The 19,935-nt window shown below is 36.3% G+C and overlaps 1 protein-coding gene and 1 long non-coding RNA gene across 2 annotated transcripts; both read right to left on the bottom strand.

The window, feature by feature from the left end:
• Positions 1-6,038: 6,038 nt before the first annotated feature.
• On the bottom strand, positions 6,039-7,981 carry LOC126879671 (uncharacterized). Its single transcript, XR_007696186.1, has 2 exons — positions 7,339-7,981; positions 6,039-6,853 (listed from the first exon to the last, which is right to left on the bottom strand). It is a non-coding gene; the product is annotated as an uncharacterized LOC126879671 (long non-coding RNA).
• Positions 7,982-13,151: 5,170 nt separating this feature from the next.
• LOC126879669 (uncharacterized) lies at positions 13,152-17,449 on the bottom strand. The gene is made up of 2 exons (XM_050642857.1): positions 17,038-17,449; positions 13,152-16,552 (listed from the first exon to the last, which is right to left on the bottom strand). The coding sequence occupies exon 2, from the start codon at positions 14,660-14,662 to the stop codon at positions 13,256-13,258; it is 1,407 nt and encodes a 468-aa protein (XP_050498814.1). The 5' UTR covers positions 14,663-16,552; positions 17,038-17,449; the 3' UTR covers positions 13,152-13,255.
• Between the last annotated feature and the right edge of the window lie 2,486 nt (positions 17,450-19,935).

The following is a 19,935-nucleotide window of genomic DNA, read 5'->3' as shown; positions in this document are numbered from 1 at the left end:
CATTAGTTAAACACAACGTTTTTAAAACTTTTTTGCCTCTTAGTATTTTTTCGATAAGCCAGTTTTTATTGAGATGCGACTTCTTTTTCAATATATTTACGTAAAAATTTTATGGGGGTTTTGTTCCTTTAAACCCCCCTAATGTTTGTGTACGTTCCAATTAAACTATTATTGTGGTACCATTAGTTAAACACAGTGTTTTTAAAACTTTTGTCTCTTAGTCTTTTGTTCATAAGTCACCTTTTATCGAGATGTAGCTTCTTTTTCAAAATATACCTAAAAATGTAAATTATAAATAAATTTTCAGATTATTAACAGGTCTCTATAACCGTACTTAACCATATACAAATATGTGGTGGATTCGACAAATATTCAAAATATCTCGATAAACACTGGCTTATCGAAAAAGTACTTAGAGGCAAAAAAGTTTTAAAAATAATGTGTTTAACTAATAGTGCCACAAAAATAATTTAATTGGAACGTACACAAAAGTTTGGGGGGTTTAAGGGGACAAAACCCCCATAAAATTTGTATGGGGTGCACAAATTTTACATTTTTTTTGTAAGATATTGCTATCGTAAAAATACCACATGTCAATTTTCAATAAAAAATCTCTGAGAGTTTTCGATATATGAAAAAAAATCGATTTTCATTTTGTAACTTCAAAGGGCTGTAACTTTTTTTGTGTGCACTATTGTATATAGATAAGTCAGGTTCAATCAACCTATTTTTGACCCCACAATCTGTGGTATAATTTTTTACCAATCTTTTCGGGACACCCTGTATAACAGATCTACCTTATAACCAAACAGAACAAAAACTTTCTGACAAAGCCTTAATATCCACCTCTAACGATCACCCAGCATCTTCCCAAAACATATTAGATCAGATCTCAGACGCACAGGTCTCTAATAACCAATTAGAATCTACCATAGAAACTGACGACATGTCAAGACCTACAAATAATACAAATGAAACAAACACTTTAAAAATCCCAACATCATTAACTCCCAACAAGATCAGCAATCTTACTCCATTAGAAATAACACAACCTAAAATTATTCCAAACGTCACAAAACATCTAAAAAGGCTCATCTCATCGTCTCCAGAAATCAACGAAAATACCACACAGCCCGATTCTCATATCTTCACTCCTCCAGTAACAAGGAAATCAAAGAAAAAAACAAAAACGTCTAAAAGAAATTCTCGATATGAACTTTTACTTTCCCTAGAGACAATTAAAGACAAAATCGCAAACAGATCACCACCATTTGTCCTTAACTTCGACGAAATATGTGACTTTCTCGAGAACACATTAAACGCAAAACATCCCGAAATAACCTCAAAAAACTATTCGAATGAAACAGCCGAATTAATTCAGATCCTTAATTTTGTTCACGCCTATACCCACAATTCAAAATTAAAAAATAATATAACTCGATTAAGAAAGAAACTAAGCCCCAATAATTTCTCTTCCACAGAAGAGACCGATGAAACACATTCTCAGTCAGAACTCGAAAATGTCTAACCCCTATATATTACAGTGGAATATCAATGGGTTCTATACCCATTTAGAACAATTAAAACTTCTAATAAATGAAACATGCCCTAAGATCTTATGTCTTTAAGAAACTCATTTTAAGCAATCCAATATTAATCTTCAAAACTACCAATGTTTTCCAAAAAACAGAATAGCACAACAGGCAAGTGGCGGAGTAGCCATCTTTGTAAGAACAGACCTAGAAGCTAAGCCAAAGAAGATCCCATAGAATCACAGACGATCACCTCAAGACCATCCTCACCAAAAAAGTTTCATCAGTGTTAACATATTTAAAAGACATAAAATTGTATAACTCTATTTAATGTAATACTTTGTATTGTTATATCCACTAATAACCCTGCGCGGTTGATGTGGTTTTGTGTTTAAATAAAAAAAAAAAATTAGTTGTAAAACTCACGAGGAAAATATTTATGAACAAGAGTAGCACATCATCAAGACGAAAATATTATTATAAAGACAATATTATCACAAAAAATTTATTTTATTTACCGTGTGGTGTACATGGTATCATTATAAATAAAACTTTGCTCCAAAGAAAAGTCAAACAAAAAGCCGGAAGATTCATAATAGATGGAAAGTATACTGCGAAAAATTATTGATAAAAATATGCTAAATAAAAAAGACAAACGTTTGAAAAAATCCTGGCATACTCCTAAAGTAGAAGTAGTCGAACATTATAATATAGGATATTACAAATGATAGAATCTTTTTAACAACTAGAACTTCTAGCCACACATGAGTCTCGGCAGACAGCGTTTAAAAGCCGCTGCTTTGGTAATATAACTTGTTTGACTTCTTAGGGCGAAGCCCCATTAGTGCGTTGGGCTGCGTTGCGTTGTGACGTCGCAAGCGTTGCGTTGCGACATCGCAACGAAATAACGCATTGTATTCCACACCTGCCTTGCCACTGAGGTATATGTCAAATTAAAAATCATTTTTGAATTCCTCCTATAATCTGTGACAAAGAATATATCTTGTCTTTTTTTCATATCAAGAGCCGCTTTTATACAAAAAATAAAACATCTTAACGCTTACAAAATATTCGAGGTAGATTCCATATGCATAGAAACTTATTTCAAATATGTACATACTTTGTAAACGTTAAGATTTCTTATTTTTTTTGCATAAAAACAGCGCATCATATGAAAAAATGGCAAGAAAGATTTTTTGTTGTAAATTGAACGAGGAATTCAAAAATTATTTATTTGACATATCCCAGTGGCGTACTATTTTTTTCTTGAAAAAATTCAGACCATTCTCGAATGCGCGCCAATGATCAATATAAAATTCTTCTGTCACCTCTAAAGCAGGTGGTTTTGAACATTTGTTGTAGCTTTGCACCTATTTAAAATCTTATTAGTAATATATTCTGTTATTGTTCTAGATTAGTATTTAAATAGTTCTTGATAATGCACTCGTATTAGGAAGTGAAGAATACGCACCAAAATGTTTTATTTTTTTGGATCAAAACGCTACACCATATCAAAAAAAGTCAAGAAAGGAATCTTATCATAAATTAAGCACAGCGTTTAAAAATAATTTTTTTTTGAAATATCTCAGTGGCGTCCTATTTTTTTTTTAAGTTCAGACTATTACCCGTAGGCGCGCCAATTATGAATACAAAATTCTTAGCTGTATGTCAAAAAATACGCAATAACTACCTCTTAAAACCCACCAAATTTTATTTTTATAGCTCAACCAATCTTAGAGAAATAAATAAATTGGCGGTGTAAAATAAAAATTTCAACACCCCGTATCTTGGAAACGAAGCATTTGCCGACATATATTTATAAAGCAAACTGTCATTATTTTTGTATGTCGAATTACTCCTTAAAGTTCTTAATACTTATTTACTAACACCCTGTATATTATGTTGTATTTATTTATTTTTTGTGTTTTTGCCATTTATGGAGTAGTTCATGAAATTATTTCTGATTTCTCTTGCATCATAAGAAATATTTTCTCATTTACGCTGAATTAGAATCATGTTAGATTAATAATTATCACAACCTTTGCGAATAATATATCGGTCTTGACTATTTTCTTAACATATACAATTTGTAGGAGCATAAATACTAGATTGATGTTCAATCAAAAAATTGTGCAACGCCCGAAAGCTACTACATAATACTTTCCCCACATTCCATGGATCTAAATCAATTGGGGACTTAAAGACATAAAACCATTAACAAGTCTCCCAAAGAAGTTTTTAACAATGTGCCATGCTGAAATAGTCGGTACCTAGTTATATAGTTTTTTTGGCTGACTTTAACAGCGCTTGCCTAAATGGCTTTAAATTATCCGTTCTGAGATGAGACGCATCGCCCGCAATAAAGATTGAAAATAAATTATTATAAAGAAAGAATTTTAAATAAACTCCGCAAAATAAAAAATTATTGAACGTGTCAGTAACATCGTCAAACTAAGGAATATGTAAACTCTCGTTCGCTAGCAGAATGATGTGTTCTACACCGATATCGAAAATTCGCACGCTGATTCACAAATACGCCAGAATAAATCGGTATTTTTTATCAACTACAACTTACTAAGAGGAACTGTGTTTAGGACCCGCAAGCTCCAGAATATGAGGTAGAATTAGATCAACGTGTTTTCCATCCGTGACATACCGATGCCTTGTGGGATCTTTCTTGAAGTATAATATCTTTCCCAAACAGAGTTGAAATGTCCTTCCATTTTTCTTCTCGGTTGGGCAACTGAAACAGGCGCGAAACAATAAATCGCTCCTCTTAATGAAAACTGTCGTAACTCAAAACCGTTCATTCTGGAAAAATTGCAATAAAAATAATTGTCAAAAGTGATGTTCTTTAGGAAGGACTAAGGATAGAGGAAGTACTAAGAAGGATCATCAAAGACAAAGAGCTAAAAACTGTTAAATACTAAAGAATATCTCATCCGGGAATATACTTTTTTCATCTTTAAAGAGGGTGGGTCTGGAATCTTCAAAAGACATCTCAGTCCAGAACGCCGCCTGACTGACCTTAATGCAGGATTCATTCTTCGTAGCCCCAGCGATAGTTCCCGAGGTACTTTAAAAACGCTCTCTCGTCGCTGAGGCTCGGAATGGCCGCTGCAAGGTCGACATCGCTTCCGAAGTACTTGGCCTCCATTTATCCACAGACTGTAAGCAAGGATGCCCTTCCTTTACCCCGTTTTTTAGAGCTTCTTTACCACAGTCTATCTCATACAATCTAACTCGCCTCATCAAAACTTATTCCCTCTACCTTCTACTTACAATATATTTCCCTCTCACCCTATCGTTGGTACAGCTGTTTTTCCTCCTCTTCTTTCTTCTTGATCACTACACGGATACACGGTATACTAGTCCAACCGGATTTATTTTCAGTCATTCTCTCAGTCATTTCTCGCTCTGTCACAAAATTCACACCTGTCTCTCTTTCCATTCTGTTCCTTTCTATTATCTGTAGCATCGTATGTGTAACGGTGTCCGGGTGCCGCAGTAGAGACACTCATCAGTGTCAGCCTTTCTAAACCTAGAGAGGTAGGCTCTAAAACATTCGTGTCCTGTGAGCACCTGCCTTAGGAAATAATTTAGTCGCCTGTGACTACAGTCCATCCAATCTTTCAAGTCAGGGAGCAGCATCTTGGCCACTGTGCCACATGCTCCATGTTGTTCCATTCTTCCTGCCATCTTTCAATTTACCTTTCTCTTTCCTGTCTTCTCTCGGGCATACTGAGCTCAAGGTCTCTTCTGTCATATAGTTATTTTTCTTTCTACTACGAACACATGCAGCGGAACACATCCAGTGATGGCCCACAAGGCTGCGGCAGACACAGTCCTGTACGCGCATGCCACTCGCAGCAGACCTATCCACTCATGTAATGAGCCTCCTGTAGGCCTGTATCTCTACCGCCTCACTCCAGACTGGTGCCGCGTAGAAGACGATCAACTGCACAACACCGTGCAAGGCCCTCCTCCTTTCGGATTTGGGTCCTCCAATATTGGGCATTACCCTCCCCAACGCAGCCGCAATGCCTGCAGCCTTCCGGGTCCAAGTGCTCCCCCACTTTCCATTCTGGTGCAACGTCACTCTGTAACGAATTATGTGTTAATTATAACAATTCTGTAGGTGATGTGGAAGAATATATATAAGCTTTGAAGGAGTAGCTTAATTGCTTGTTAAGTGTTATTGAGCTGGCTAGCTGGATATGTAAGAGACCTTTTGTGTGACTCAGGAAAGGATCAGGCCGAATTTGCACACCCGAAATAAGACGATAACTAGTAAAGTACTGAAGTGTTCAAGCAAATAAATTAAAAATAAAAAAGAATGAAAAGAAGAGAAATATTGACCAAGAAGATATTTAGAAGTACGGAAGAGGGCGCCTGGTGAATTTTACTTCACCGAGTGACTTATACTGCTGCTTGCATCTACTTATTACTGTTATAGTACTATTACTTTGACCTAGATCTGCGAATTTATAGGAAATAAAACATATATTTAGGTACAACTAACAAATTTAATGAAACAAACCTATAACCCCTATATACAATTTTTATACACTAGCTAAACCGGACGTACTAAGCTATGACACTCCTGTTGATAACACAGGTTTTTACAATATGTGAAAAATATGAAAAGAATGGTTTATATATGAAAGTTAATTAATGTAAAAATGTATGTACAAATTTGTTGTTAATGAAGAAGCCAATATTGGCTGACAATATCGTATCTGTTCGGAGGTGATAAACGTAAGTATAATACCTGACAATGAAATCAAAGTTTCGATAAGGATTCAAACTGAGATAATGTGCACACTATCTTTACAGATAGTTTATAATCCCCCCTACTATTTTAAAATAAATGAGCTAACCTTGAAATATAAAATTTTTGAAAAATTATTGTTTAGTTTAATTATGTTTAAGAAAATGAAGGTATACTATTATTAGGATTATTAAGTTATTGATACAAAAAAAAAATAGGTAAAAGTGCAAATATTATTAAAACAAATTACAATCAAATTGACTTATAAAAACCTGTCCGGTCTACCAAGTGACCATGGGTTCTCCAACTCTTTCCAGGGAATGATCAGAGGCCCAAGGAAGGTAGCTTGCGGTGTTCCTCAACCTAGGAGGGAGGTGTATCCTTGTTACCAACTGGAGATACCTCTCAGTACCGGCGAATTCCAAAAAATAAACTCCATAAAAACCAAGATTCCAATAAAATCAAAACTTCCAAATATGTCCCAAAATTTCCCACTCTTTCCCAAAAATTATTCTTATTTCTGTTGACTAAATCTTCTATTCTCCAGCGACTAAAAGAAAACAAAAATCTTTCAGTCATATTACTTCTTTTGAGTAACATGAAACACGGTATGTAGGAAGGTATTTATAAAAAGTTTGTAGAAAAAACTTGAAACAAAAAGTTGAATCACTGATGTGTGTAATTGAAGTATGATTGACCTTGATTCTTTTTCCATGTGAAGACATTTGAAAAACTAAACTATGGTTAAGGATTACTTGTTGCAAAATATGATTGTAAAGTTGGATGTTACAAGAAGGATTTCTTTACAGACGTAAACTAAAAGTAAAGGAAAATGTCGTTAAGTCAGAAATTACTTTGAACTGGACATATAATTTTAAAGAATCTTTCTCAGTAGAATACATAAATTTGGTAGTTATAGGGACTACTTAAGACCTGATGGTTACAGAATAACAATTTTCCTAATGTAAGTATGGTATTGAAAATGAGAAAATGGTTATTTTTTTTTCCTTGGCAAGAACAAAAAATGGCGCTTACCCAATGTCCAGAATCCTCCGATATTGGAACTAAAACAGCACTCTCACCATAATTTATACCATAAAATAAACTTCTTTCCAACTTAAATGCATTCCTTTTCAACTAAATAATTATTTTCTAAATAAAATAAAATGGCTAGACACCGGTCGCTGGAAAATCACATCATTTGCAGACGGCTACCGAAGATCAAGTAACCATCAACTTTCACTTTCTTTCCGTCCTGTCAACAGGCGGAAATTGTCATTTACCCATGAGCCAACGAATAAATGTAAAATTCACTAACCATACTACCAACCAAAATAATTATAATGGGCTCAAGTTTAGATTACACTCTATGCGAGTGAACGTATACCGGGTTGCATACTTAATAGTTACAGAAATGAATCTTATAGTAACGATCGGGATACTGATCGTTACATTCTCCCATTACTTGGAAAAAAAAATTGATCTTATGAGCAATTTTTTTCCATATACACCTATAAATACCCAATACAAGTATCCATAGAGAAAATCACACGCTGTGGGATCCAACCCAGGCGTGAATAAACCGAATGACTAAAATAACCTAAGAATACTACACTACTCTAAACTAATCTATCGTTGGACACCGTCCAAACTCTTAGGACCAGTCCTCTGTGACCTATGTCCTAAAGTCCAAATTGTGTTCGAGTTGATTCAGTAGATTTAAAATAAACCCCAAATTATGGTCAACAAGAACACCATAACAATATTCATGAAGGCAAACCTATATATAACCTATACAAAGACTAACTCAAACACACTTACATCTGACTCGATCGATTATACCTAACCGCAAATTATGAGTCCTGTAAATGGGATTATCTTAATACTCAATATATCACATATAGTACCAACATACATACTTAAGGTTTCTATAACCCTTTGCTAAATTACATAATTCAGATAACTCCTAATCTCAAAAAAAAATGTCGAATGGGACGAGTACTACACAATCGTTCTATCGATGGACAACAGATTTACATAGAGCATATCCAAAGTGAACAATCAGTAGATCTCGTGGCCAATTCTTGATAAGCCAAACATAGGCCATAGTATATATCAAAATAAATATAAGAGTTATTGACAAGAAAAGAAATTATTGTAGCAAGCCTTTTATCCTAAATTGATCCGACAGTGGACAACAGATTTATATTGAAGCATATCCAAGGTGGAACAACCAGGCAGATTTAAGTGAGCAACGCTACAACCTAGCACTAAATGTGCTAATAGTGATTACATATTGGGTACCATGAACCTAATTCAACTGATAATCCGAATTGTATCAGATGCTATGGAAGATCTTCCTAAAGGTACCTAATCGAATAGTTGACATAAAAGAAGTTAGCTCATTCTGGGATCCTCTAAATATAGCTATAGCTACAACAGATTGATAAGAATGGCCAGAAGAAGCCAACCAATATTTCGAAGTCATCACACATGAAATAACTCAAGAAGTCACATATTGATAACTCTTATAAATAAATCCAATTAAGGAAATACTAGAGAACAAGTAAATCAATTTCTAAAGAAACTGCAGATTAAGAAAATGTTCCCTAGTTACTCACAGAGAACAGGATATTGATCCTGACTCAAAGGTACATATGAACCAAAAAAAATTAAATTAGTTCCTCGGAAAGATGATGTTTGAACAAAATAATCCCTTGGTGAATACAAAAGCTACAATATTTCAATATAACAAAGAAGTTACCATCATTATCAGAATAATAAAATAGTAAAACTTAAGAAGGATAGATAAACATACAAGTTAAGACTAAGTCTCTTCAGAATGAATGTAAACTGAAAATCGAATAAGAATGCCTAGTGCATGATTAAAATAATGATTAAACATTCTATCATAAAGATTCAGCATCTGAACTAATTGAGGTATGGCTTGGAACTAGGCAACTGTGAGCAATGAAATCTGCTTCCTATCAGGTGCACAATCGATAAGCAACAAGTCTCGAACCCACGTATTTGCATAGCCAAGCTAGGCAAACCACTTTCCTAAGAAATGTTCACTACAATAAATAATGAAATGGTTTCATAGTCTTAATCATAAATTTGATCTCAATTAACTTTATCAAAATTTGGACACATGAGGTATAACTTTGGAATCACACTGTATACTAAAATTGCCTTTACCCAAACAAATATCACAATGACTTCTTTAGACAAAAATAAGCTAATGTACCAAGGAATCATGCTAAGCACTGAAATAACTTTCCAGTAGAAACTACAAATTCAAATACAAAACGAGATAATCCTAATCTAAACCTATTATGTAGATACCCTAATCTACAAGTGATGACATATATAAGCATAATCACATACAAGGTGTTAACAGTTCCATACCAGTTCAATAATAAACCAAATTAAGCTAAATCTCAATAATAAACTAATGGCATCTAACATACATAGAATATGGAAAGCTAGAAAGATTACTATAATAGATAAAACATAGAGTCCCTATCTGGTGACTAAAATCAAAATCCAATCATTAACCTATTCATTGCACAATCGAGTATTTCTGAAATTTAGAAAGAGGAATTAACTTGATCAATATTGTTAAGTTAATCTTCTTCTTCTGACGACGAAGATGCTAAGTCGTTGACAGTATTATCTGGTAACAAGTCCTTTATATGAAATCGACCAAGCTTTCGGTTGGACGAACTATCTTTTAATTCATATATTAAAGGAGAGATTACTTTACTGACAACACATGGGACATATTTCTGACAAAATTTGGCAGAAATAGCATCACCTTTACTAGACTTAACGAAATTCCGTTTCAATACCCGATCATCCACAAAGAATCGCAAATCTCTTTTCCTCAAATTATATTGACTCTGTGACTTAAAGTAAGAAGATTTTAACTTCTTTCTGATGTCTGCAAATATTGGGGGTAAAGTCTGAAGATCATCTAAACGATGGAGTTTCTCAGAGATCTGAGGGAGATTTGTGGAATTGTCCGAAATTAAACCAAAATAATCACCAGACAAAGCAATATTTCTACCAAAATTCAAATAAGCTGGAGAACATTGAGTAACTTCATGGACCGAAGTTCTTATGGCTTGAGCTATTGAGTGAATATACTGGTCCCAAGCTCTGTGATCTGGATAAGTGTATGATCTAAGGGCTGTTACAATACTGCGGTTCACTCGCTCACTATGATTAGCTTGCGGATGGTAGGCAGCATTATAAAAGATCTTCTGAACTTTGTATTTAGTTAGAAGGTCTTTAAAAGCCTTAGACACAAATTGAGGACCATTGTCACAAGACACAATTTGGGGAACACCAAACAACAAAAAGACTTGTTCTTCCAAATATTTCACAATGGCAGGGACAGTGGCATTCCGAAGAGGAAAAACTAGTGGAAATTTTGTAAAGTAGTCCACAACCACCAAACAATAGGTATAGCCATTGTAGCTACGAGGATATGGTCCAATCAGATCCATGGATATCATCTGCCATGGGAAGTCAATGTTCCTAAAAGTACCCATTAATCCAGCTTGTGGCATAGTACTTGGCTTGCAAGTAGCACAAACTCTACATCTAGAAATATATTTCTTGATATAGTTGCGCATGCCAGGCCAATAATATAATTCTGCTATCCTACTAAATGTTTTATAAGAACCAAAATGACCAGATGTCACATTATCATGAAATGTACGAAGAATTTCATCCCGGTTTGCTGTTGGGACAACAATCTTCCAATCAGACATATTAGACAAAGTTTCCACTGAACTAACGACATGCTTATAAAGGATATTATTTTCTACTTTAAAATCAGGATACTGATCAGGTTCTTGGGTAACCTTTTCCACCATTTTCTGATACCATGTATCCGGAACTAAAGTGGATAAGTCAAGAAGATTGACATCAAATGTTCGAGACAAAGCATCAGCTACTACAACACCATTTGCCTTACGATGGACGATATTATAATCAAATGCTGACAACTTACAAATCCATCGAGACAAACGTTGGGATGGGTTACGCATAGAATGCATCCAGAGTAACGAGCTATGATCAGTAATAAGGGTACACTTACGACCTTCTAAATAGTACCGAAAAGCCTCCAAGCCATGAATAATAGCAAGGAGTTCACGCTCTGTAGTGGAATAATTTTTCTGAGCTTTATTGAGCTTCTTACTAGTATATGCTATGGGGTGTTCAGAACCATCTTTCATCTGAAAGAGTACACCACCTGAGGCGGTATTTGAACAGTCAGTCATGAGGTAGAAATGTTCACTGAAATCAGGTGAAGTCATGACTGGAGCACTAGTAAGAGCTTCTTTAATACGATGAAAAGCATCGTCGGCTTCAGGAGTCCAGGTGATAGTCTGGCCCTTTTTCCTCTTTTTAAGGAGGTCAGTAAGCGGTGATAATAAAGTAGAATAAGAAGGCACAAATCGACGATAGTACCCACACATGCCCAAGATCCTACGTAATTGTGTAGTAGTTTTAGGAATGGGGAAGTCCTTAATAGCGGTTACTTTATCAGGGTCTGTTCTCAAACCTTGATGATCAACAACATATCCTAGAAATTTCAAATTAGGACGACAAAAATTACATTTCTCTAAATTAACCGTGAGATTAGCCTCTTTAAGGCGTGAAAATAATTTCTCCAATATATCAATATGTGAGGAAAAATCAGGAGTAACAACTATAATGTCATCTAGATAATAAAATACAAATGGTTCAAGTTGTGGACCAATAACCAAGTCCATTAAACGACACATTGTTTGCGGAGCTGAAACTAGACCGAAAGGCATTGTGACAAATTGAAATAACCCTTTACCACTGACAGCGAAAGCAGTATACTTCTTACTCTCTTCGCTTAACGGAATCTGTAAGAAGGCTTTGGATAAATCGATCGAAGAGATATATTTGGCATTCTGAAGTTTGCTCAGAATTATATCTATCCGAGGGATGGGATAAGCATCTCGATTAGTAGTGATACTATTAAGTTTGCGACCATCGAAGCATACTCTGAATGATCCATCCTTCTTCTTTGTCATCCATAACGGCGAACAATATGAAGAATTCGAATGTTCGATAATGTTTAGAGAGAGCATCGTATCAATTTCTTTACTTAAATCTGCTTGCCATGCCTGAGGTATGGGATATTGATATTGTCTGAAAGGAGTTGTAGTGTTCACTTCGATAGTATGAGATATTAAATGTGTACGACCTAATTTATCCTTGGAAGAGATAGATGAAAATTTAGAGATAATATTCTCTAACTGTTTTTGCTCTAAGCTAGACAAACTAGAGAACTCACGAATGGCACTTAAAGTTGCAACATTAAAGGAAGATATAAACAATGAAAAATCTGAGCAATTTAGTGTACTATTAAATGCATTCAAGAAATCCATGCCAAGAATTATAGAATTTTTAACTGAAGGTATAACATAAAATGTAATCAGTTTCCGAATATTGGCAACTACGATTTCTGTGTCAAATTTACCTGTAATTGACTGTATAGCACCATCTGCAGTAGAGACTTGTAAAGAAGAAATAGGCATAACATTAATATCCGTATTTTCTAATAATTTCAATGAATACGAACCTATTAAAGAAATGTTCGAGCCACTATCTAATAGAGCTAAACACGATTGTCCTAATATTTCAATTTCAAGATAAGGTCTATTATCGTTATGTTTCCTAACTAATAAAGAATTTAGATCAAAATCCAAAATATCTGATTTATTTTCAAAATTATCTGGTACTAACATAGACATATTATTATCATTTACTAACTTACAACCTGGTATAGAATTTGGAACTGTTTCCTCGTCTTGATTATGCTTATTACTAAAATTCCAGCTTAAGACTGGAGGGAATAACCTACGATCAAGCAAACCGCTCGAGTCAACTGAAGTGTTACTAACAATTACTTTTTCCCTGATTTCGGTTTGCGTGTTGGCCTCCGGTTGGAAGTGGTTCTTCCTTCCTGAGAGGTGTTCGAACTGCTGGCGGGTATTGGACCTGAAGCTTCGTCTACAGCTGCGGTCATATTCCCTGATGGGGCTGCTGTTTGAGGAACGCTCAGGGTACGAGCCTCTGCATGCTCGTTTCCCGAACACTTAAAACAATTTCGTTTCAGTGTGTTATCTTTACCACAACCGTGGCAGAAAATCCGGGTTTGGGGTCTAGAACAATCCCGAAATGCGTGACCAGCTTCCTGACAATTCCAACAAGAAAAAGAAGAAGTAGCCACAGACACATTCGGTGTATGGGGTCTAGATTGCCAAGAACGATTTCTCGAGGAGTGAGAATTAAAACCAGGACCAGAATTAAATCGCGAGGTTGTAGGAGGATTAAAAGACCAAGATAAAGTTTCCTCTAATCGTTTACATTTTTCTGTGAGTTCTTCTATACTGGCTATATCAACCAGTGCCAATTGGGCATGGTAAAAAGGTAGTAAACATTTTAAAATTATTTTTATTTTCGAACTATCCGTTAAAGGAGTGTCTAGTCGACTACACATGCCTAACATAGTGTTGATAAACATGGTCACTGATTCTCCAGGTTTCTGCTTGTGGTTCTTGATCTCGTCTAAGAGATCAGTTTGGAAAGAATAAGGCAGAAAATCGGATTTTAGTTTCTGAGCCAAACCAGTCCAAGTGGTAAAGCTACCACGGTTGTTCATAAACCACGTAAAAGCATGGCCTGTAAATAGTTCGGCAGAAGCCGAAAAAAGATCTTCCTCACTCACACCTCTCGAAACACGAAGACATTCTACCCTATCTAAAAATGAAATTACTTGGTCATAATGACCTTCACCAGAAAACGAAACTCCCCACTTATGTACCTGCACAGGCTTGGGATGTAACAAGGAATTAGAGGCTTGAACCGAAGAAACAGGAGTGGACGTGGCTAGAGGATTTACTCGAGAATCGAGTTCACCTTCTAGACTGAGTATCCTAATGGACATAGAGCGTTTGTAAAGTTGTTGCTCCTCATCTGAGCAACATAATAAGTGGACACGACCAGAAATATGAGCAAGACGTGAAATGTATCTAGAATACATGCTATCATGGACAGTCCCTCTAAAATTATTTATCTTTTGCGTAAGATCCTCTAGTGTCTCATTTATTCCCTGTTGTTGTTCCAGGAAAGGAATAGCTGCAGCTGAAATTTGTCGGAAACTCCTATTTCCTTGCTCTTGTTTAAGAGCACCACGCAATAGACTGCGTTTTCTATCACATTTAGCGGCTTCTTCAACCTCTATTTCCCTGATCCTCAGCTCATAGTCCAATTCCTTAACCAACAAATGTTCTGGCTGAAAGGTACACATGGTGGTAGTGAAAATTTAGTAACAATAAACCCAACCCAACAAAGACAAACCGAACCCAACCCAACAACGACCAATTAACCGACAATCTATTAAACGAGCTGCTAAACCGATGAATGAATAAACCGACAAACCAAATATAACCGATATATATATATTTGGGGTAGATATTTAAAATAATTCAAGCAAATATTTAGTGTAAATGTATATAAAAAAATCTTTGTAAATTATATATAGGTACAGAATGCAACAACTTAGCAAAACTATAGTATATTGCAGCTGCACCTAGATCAAAATCAGTAATGTACCTAGATATCAAAAAAAATAAATCATTCAAAATTTTCCAAACTAAATCAGGTATCACCAAACCGATCAGACCGAAATGTCAACCAATATACCTGTTCAACTATTATCCTACTCAAGATTTACGATTATTATTTTAAATAAATTAAAATAGTACCAATACAGCAATATAAGTGCACTAGTTTATTACTTTTTTCCAAGTAACGTACAAAAGAACAAACATATATCTCTATATAACTCTAAATTATACAACAATGAACCAGATAGATACTTACTAGAAAAGTTTTCAACAAAAGCAACCAAAATAAAAGAAGATAATATATTATACTGTCTTATTGAGAAGTCGGGTACCACGTTGGCAAGCGTCAATTGTAACGAATTATGTGTTAATTATAACAATTCTGTAGGTGATGTGGAAGAATATATATAAGCTTTGAAGGAGTAGCTTAATTGCTTGTTAAGTGTTATTGAGCTGGCTAGCTGGATATGTAAGAGACCTTTTGTGTGACTCAGGAAAGGATCAGGCCGAATTTGCACACCCGAAATAAGACGATAACTAGTAAAGTACTGAAGTGTTCAAGCAAATAAATTAAAAATAAAAAAGAATGAAAAGAAGAGAAATATTGACCAAGAAGATATTTAGAAGTACGGAAGAGGGCGCCTGGTGAATTTTACTTCACCGAGTGACTTATACTGCTGCTTGCATCTACTTATTACTGTTATAGTACTATTACTTTGACCTAGATCTGCGAATTTATAGGAAATAAAACATATATTTAGGTACAACTAACAAATTTAATGAAACAAACCTATAACCCCTATATACAATTTTTATACACTAGCTAAACCGGACGTACTAAGCTATGACACTCCTGTTGATAACACAGGTTTTTACAATATGTGAAAAATATGAAAAGAATGGTTTATATATGAAAGTTAATTAATGTAAAAATGTATGTACAAATTTGTTGTTAATGAAGAAGCCAATATTGGCTGACAATATCGTATCTGTTCGGAGGTGATAAACGTAAGTATAATACCTGACAATGAAATCAAAGTTTCGATAAGGATTCAAACTGAGATAATGTGCACACTATCTTTACAGATAGTTTATAATCCCCCCTACTATTTTAAAATAAATGAGCTAACCTTGAAATATAAAATTTTTGAAAAATTATTGTTTAGTTTAATTATGTTTAAGAAAATGAAGGTATACTATTATTAGGATTATTAAGTTATTGATACAAAAAAAAAATAGGTAAAAGTGCAAATATTATTAAAACAAATTACAATCAAATTGACTTATAAAAACCTGTCCGGTCTACCAAGTGACCATGGGTTCTCCAACTCTTTCCAGGGAATGATCAGAGGCCCAAGGAAGGTAGCTTGCGGTGTTCCTCAACCTAGGAGGGAGGTGTATCCTTGTTACCAACTGGAGATACCTCTCAGTACCGGCGAATTCCAAAAAATAAACTCCATAAAAACCAAGATTCCAATAAAATCAAAACTTCCAAATATGTCCCAAAATTTCCCACTCTTTCCCAAAAATTATTCTTATTTCTGTTGACTAAATCTTCTATTCTCCAGCGACTAAAAGAAAACAAAAATCTTTCAGTCATATTACTTCTTTTGAGTAACATGAAACACGGTATGTAGGAAGGTATTTATAAAAAGTTTGTAGAAAAAACTTGAAACAAAAAGTTGAATCACTGATGTGTGTAATTGAAGTATGATTGACCTTGATTCTTTTTCCATGTGAAGACATTTGAAAAACTAAACTATGGTTAAGGATTACTTGTTGCAAAATATGATTGTAAAGTTGGATGTTACAAGAAGGATTTCTTTACAGACGTAAACTAAAAGTAAAGGAAAATGTCGTTAAGTCAGAAATTACTTTGAACTGGACATATAATTTTAAAGAATCTTTCTCAGTAGAATACATAAATTTGGTAGTTATAGGGACTACTTAAGACCTGATGGTTACAGAATAACAATTTTCCTAATGTAAGTATGGTATTGAAAATGAGAAAATGGTTATTTTTTTTTCCTTGGCAAGAACAAAAAATGGCGCTTACCCAATGTCCAGAATCCTCCGATATTGGAACTAAAACAGCACTCTCACCATAATTTATACCATAAAATAAACTTCTTTCCAACTTAAATGCATTCCTTTTCAACTAAATAATTATTTTCTAAATAAAATAAAATGGCTAGACACCGGTCGCTGGAAAATCACATCATTTGCAGACGGCTACCGAAGATCAAGTAACCATCAACTTTCACTTTCTTTCCGTCCTGTCAACAGGCGGAAATTGTCATTTACCCATGAGCCAACGAATAAATGTAAAATTCACTAACCATACTACCAACCAAAATAATTATAATGGGCTCAAGTTTAGATTACACTCTATGCGAGTGAACGTATACCGGGTTGCATACTTAATAGTTACAGAAATGAATCTTATAGTAACGATCGGGATACTGATCGTTACAACTCCCAGGTACTTTACGTGTTTCTTGGGTATTAGACTCGCCCCTGCACATTGTAGTTCCACATGTTTCCTGTTCCTTTTCCCCTTCAGAATGATGGCTTTGGTCTTCTCTGCTGCGAGTTTCAGTCCGTGCTGTGTCATCAATTTCTTCACGACGCCGCCTGCGTTGGGTACCCAGTATTTAAGATCTGGCTCGTCCCGCGCCACTACCAGCACAGCGAGATCATCTGCGAACGCGAAAGGAGTCGTACGCTCTCCATATTTACAGTTCATAATCCCGTCATATGCCAGGTTCCATAGCGTCGGGCCCAAGACAGATCCCTGGGGAACACCTGCCGTCACATCCACAATCGTGTCTTTCTCCACCATAATTCTTCTCTGAGACAGATATTCCGCTACCACGTTCATCAGGTATCCAGGCCATTCTCTCTCCTCCATTGCCTTCATTACCTCGTTCCACTGCAGCGTATTGAATGTATTCCTAACATCGAACAACAACAGGGCCTAACAACGGAGTTCATCCCCTCTATTGCGCAATGCGTCTAATACACTCACGATTGCGTCAATCGTGCTTTTCCCTTTACAAAAACCAAATTGCCTCGGGGATAAGCCTCCCGACCTCTCAATCATGCCATCGATACGTCCCTGTAGCATTCTTTCATACAGCTTACCGACGCACCGAAGAAGGCAGATGAGTCGATACTTTTCCCCAGCTTTGGGAAGCAGTACCAACTCCGATGTCCTCCAAGGCTCAGGAAAGGTCTGTGCTTCCAGCAGTGCATTCATGTGCTCTAGAAGCCACGCGGGCCCCGCCTTCCGAGGCACCTCACCGCCTCAGGTTATATCTAATCCAGACCGGGGGACCTGCGCGTCTTCAGTGTGCCCAATGTCTCGACGAGTTCATCCATGGTAAAGGGTAGAGCCCGCTCAGCTTCCTCGTCCCTCCGTACTCCATGCCACCTGCCGGCTGGAAAGAGCTCTCGTGTTACCTCGAGCTTCTTATCCATAGGCATTTCATACGAGGGGTACGCATGGAACTTTTTCATGGCGATCCTGTATCCCTGACCCCAGACGTCCTCATCCAGTTTTCACACAATTCTCTCCAGTGCCTTCTCTTTTCTGTACGAATTTTCCTGTCGAGTTCCTTCTTCCGTACGTGGTATTCCTCCTCAATCTCCTCGATGACATCAGGATCGACTCCTGCTCTGGCCCTTGCTCTCGTTAACCTTCTTATCATGATTATACATTCATTTATTTGTGCCTCGATGTCCGCATTCCACCAGTAGGGCATCCTGTTTGCATCTCGGCGACCCATCCTGCTTCCCTCCATCGCTTCTTTAATTACCCTCTCCAGGTTTTCGACCGTCGGTGATTGACCCTGCATCATACAAACTCTTCATTTGATCAGCTCCTCGTATACTTTCCAGTCATTTCCATCGCCGCATCCGCCCCCCGACGTACCAGACGCACGGACTGCGTTAGTAGTCCCCCCCCGAATATCGAGAATCCGTTATACTGATGCTCCGTTATGGTGTAGTCTGGCAAAACCTTCCAGCCTCTTGCTTTCGTCGCTATTCCTTGTGTCGCCATCGTCACGTCGATGGACGTACCTGTACCTCTCCTAACAAACGTAGGCTCAAGACCTGTGTTCAGTACTACCAGATACAGAGTACCCACCTAGTCAGTCAGTATCCTGCCACGAGTGTCGGTGATAGGAGATCCCCACTCCACTCCTTTTGCATTAAAATCTCCCAGCACTACGCATTCTCCTCCTGTGTTCCCCACTTTTTGCATGACCTCGTCCATCTTCCTCTCGTACTCACCCACTGTTATGCTTGGAGAAACATAACAGCAGACCAGCTGCATCCTCTCCATCCGGAAGATTACGTATCCTTCTTTCGGTTTAATTTCATTCACTCGCAGCTTTCTATTGTAGATTCGTACAGCGGCCCTCCCAGTCGTATCCACAAACCATCCTCTTTTCTTAGCCGCTGTTGGGTTTGGCTCCGCTGTCACCAGCACATCGATATTATTTTCTACGGCGGCAGCCTCGGCGAGATCCGGGAATATAGTAAGGGGGAATCGACATAGACCACTACCTGATCCTTAAAGGCAAAATAAAGGGAATGCTGGAGAAGTGTAGAAAAAAAACAAGTTTCTTGATTAAAAAATATTCGTAAATGTACCCAGATATCAAATGCAGAACAATTATTCCATGTTGATAATTCGGATAATTCTGATATGACACATGAAGAAGAAGAATGATTATTCATGAATATATTTTTTATTATAAACAACGCATTACAATAATAAAAGCGATAAAATTATCACAAGTTTTATTTTTTGGCAATTTGTTTATAATGCTATTGCGATATTAACTATATTAATGATTAACAACTAATTAGTACAAAACATTGCTATTATACAGATTCAGAACCTGCTGCTTAATCTGTAGTAATGACTTCACTAGAAGGCAGCAAA

This window comes from Diabrotica virgifera, chromosome 2 (genome assembly GCF_917563875.1).
Source record: "Diabrotica virgifera virgifera chromosome 2, PGI_DIABVI_V3a".
Lineage (NCBI taxonomy): Eukaryota > Metazoa > Arthropoda > Insecta > Coleoptera > Chrysomelidae > Diabrotica > Diabrotica virgifera.
The sequence above is the reverse complement of the archived record's forward strand: the minus strand, read 5'-3'. Positions and strand labels throughout refer to the sequence as shown.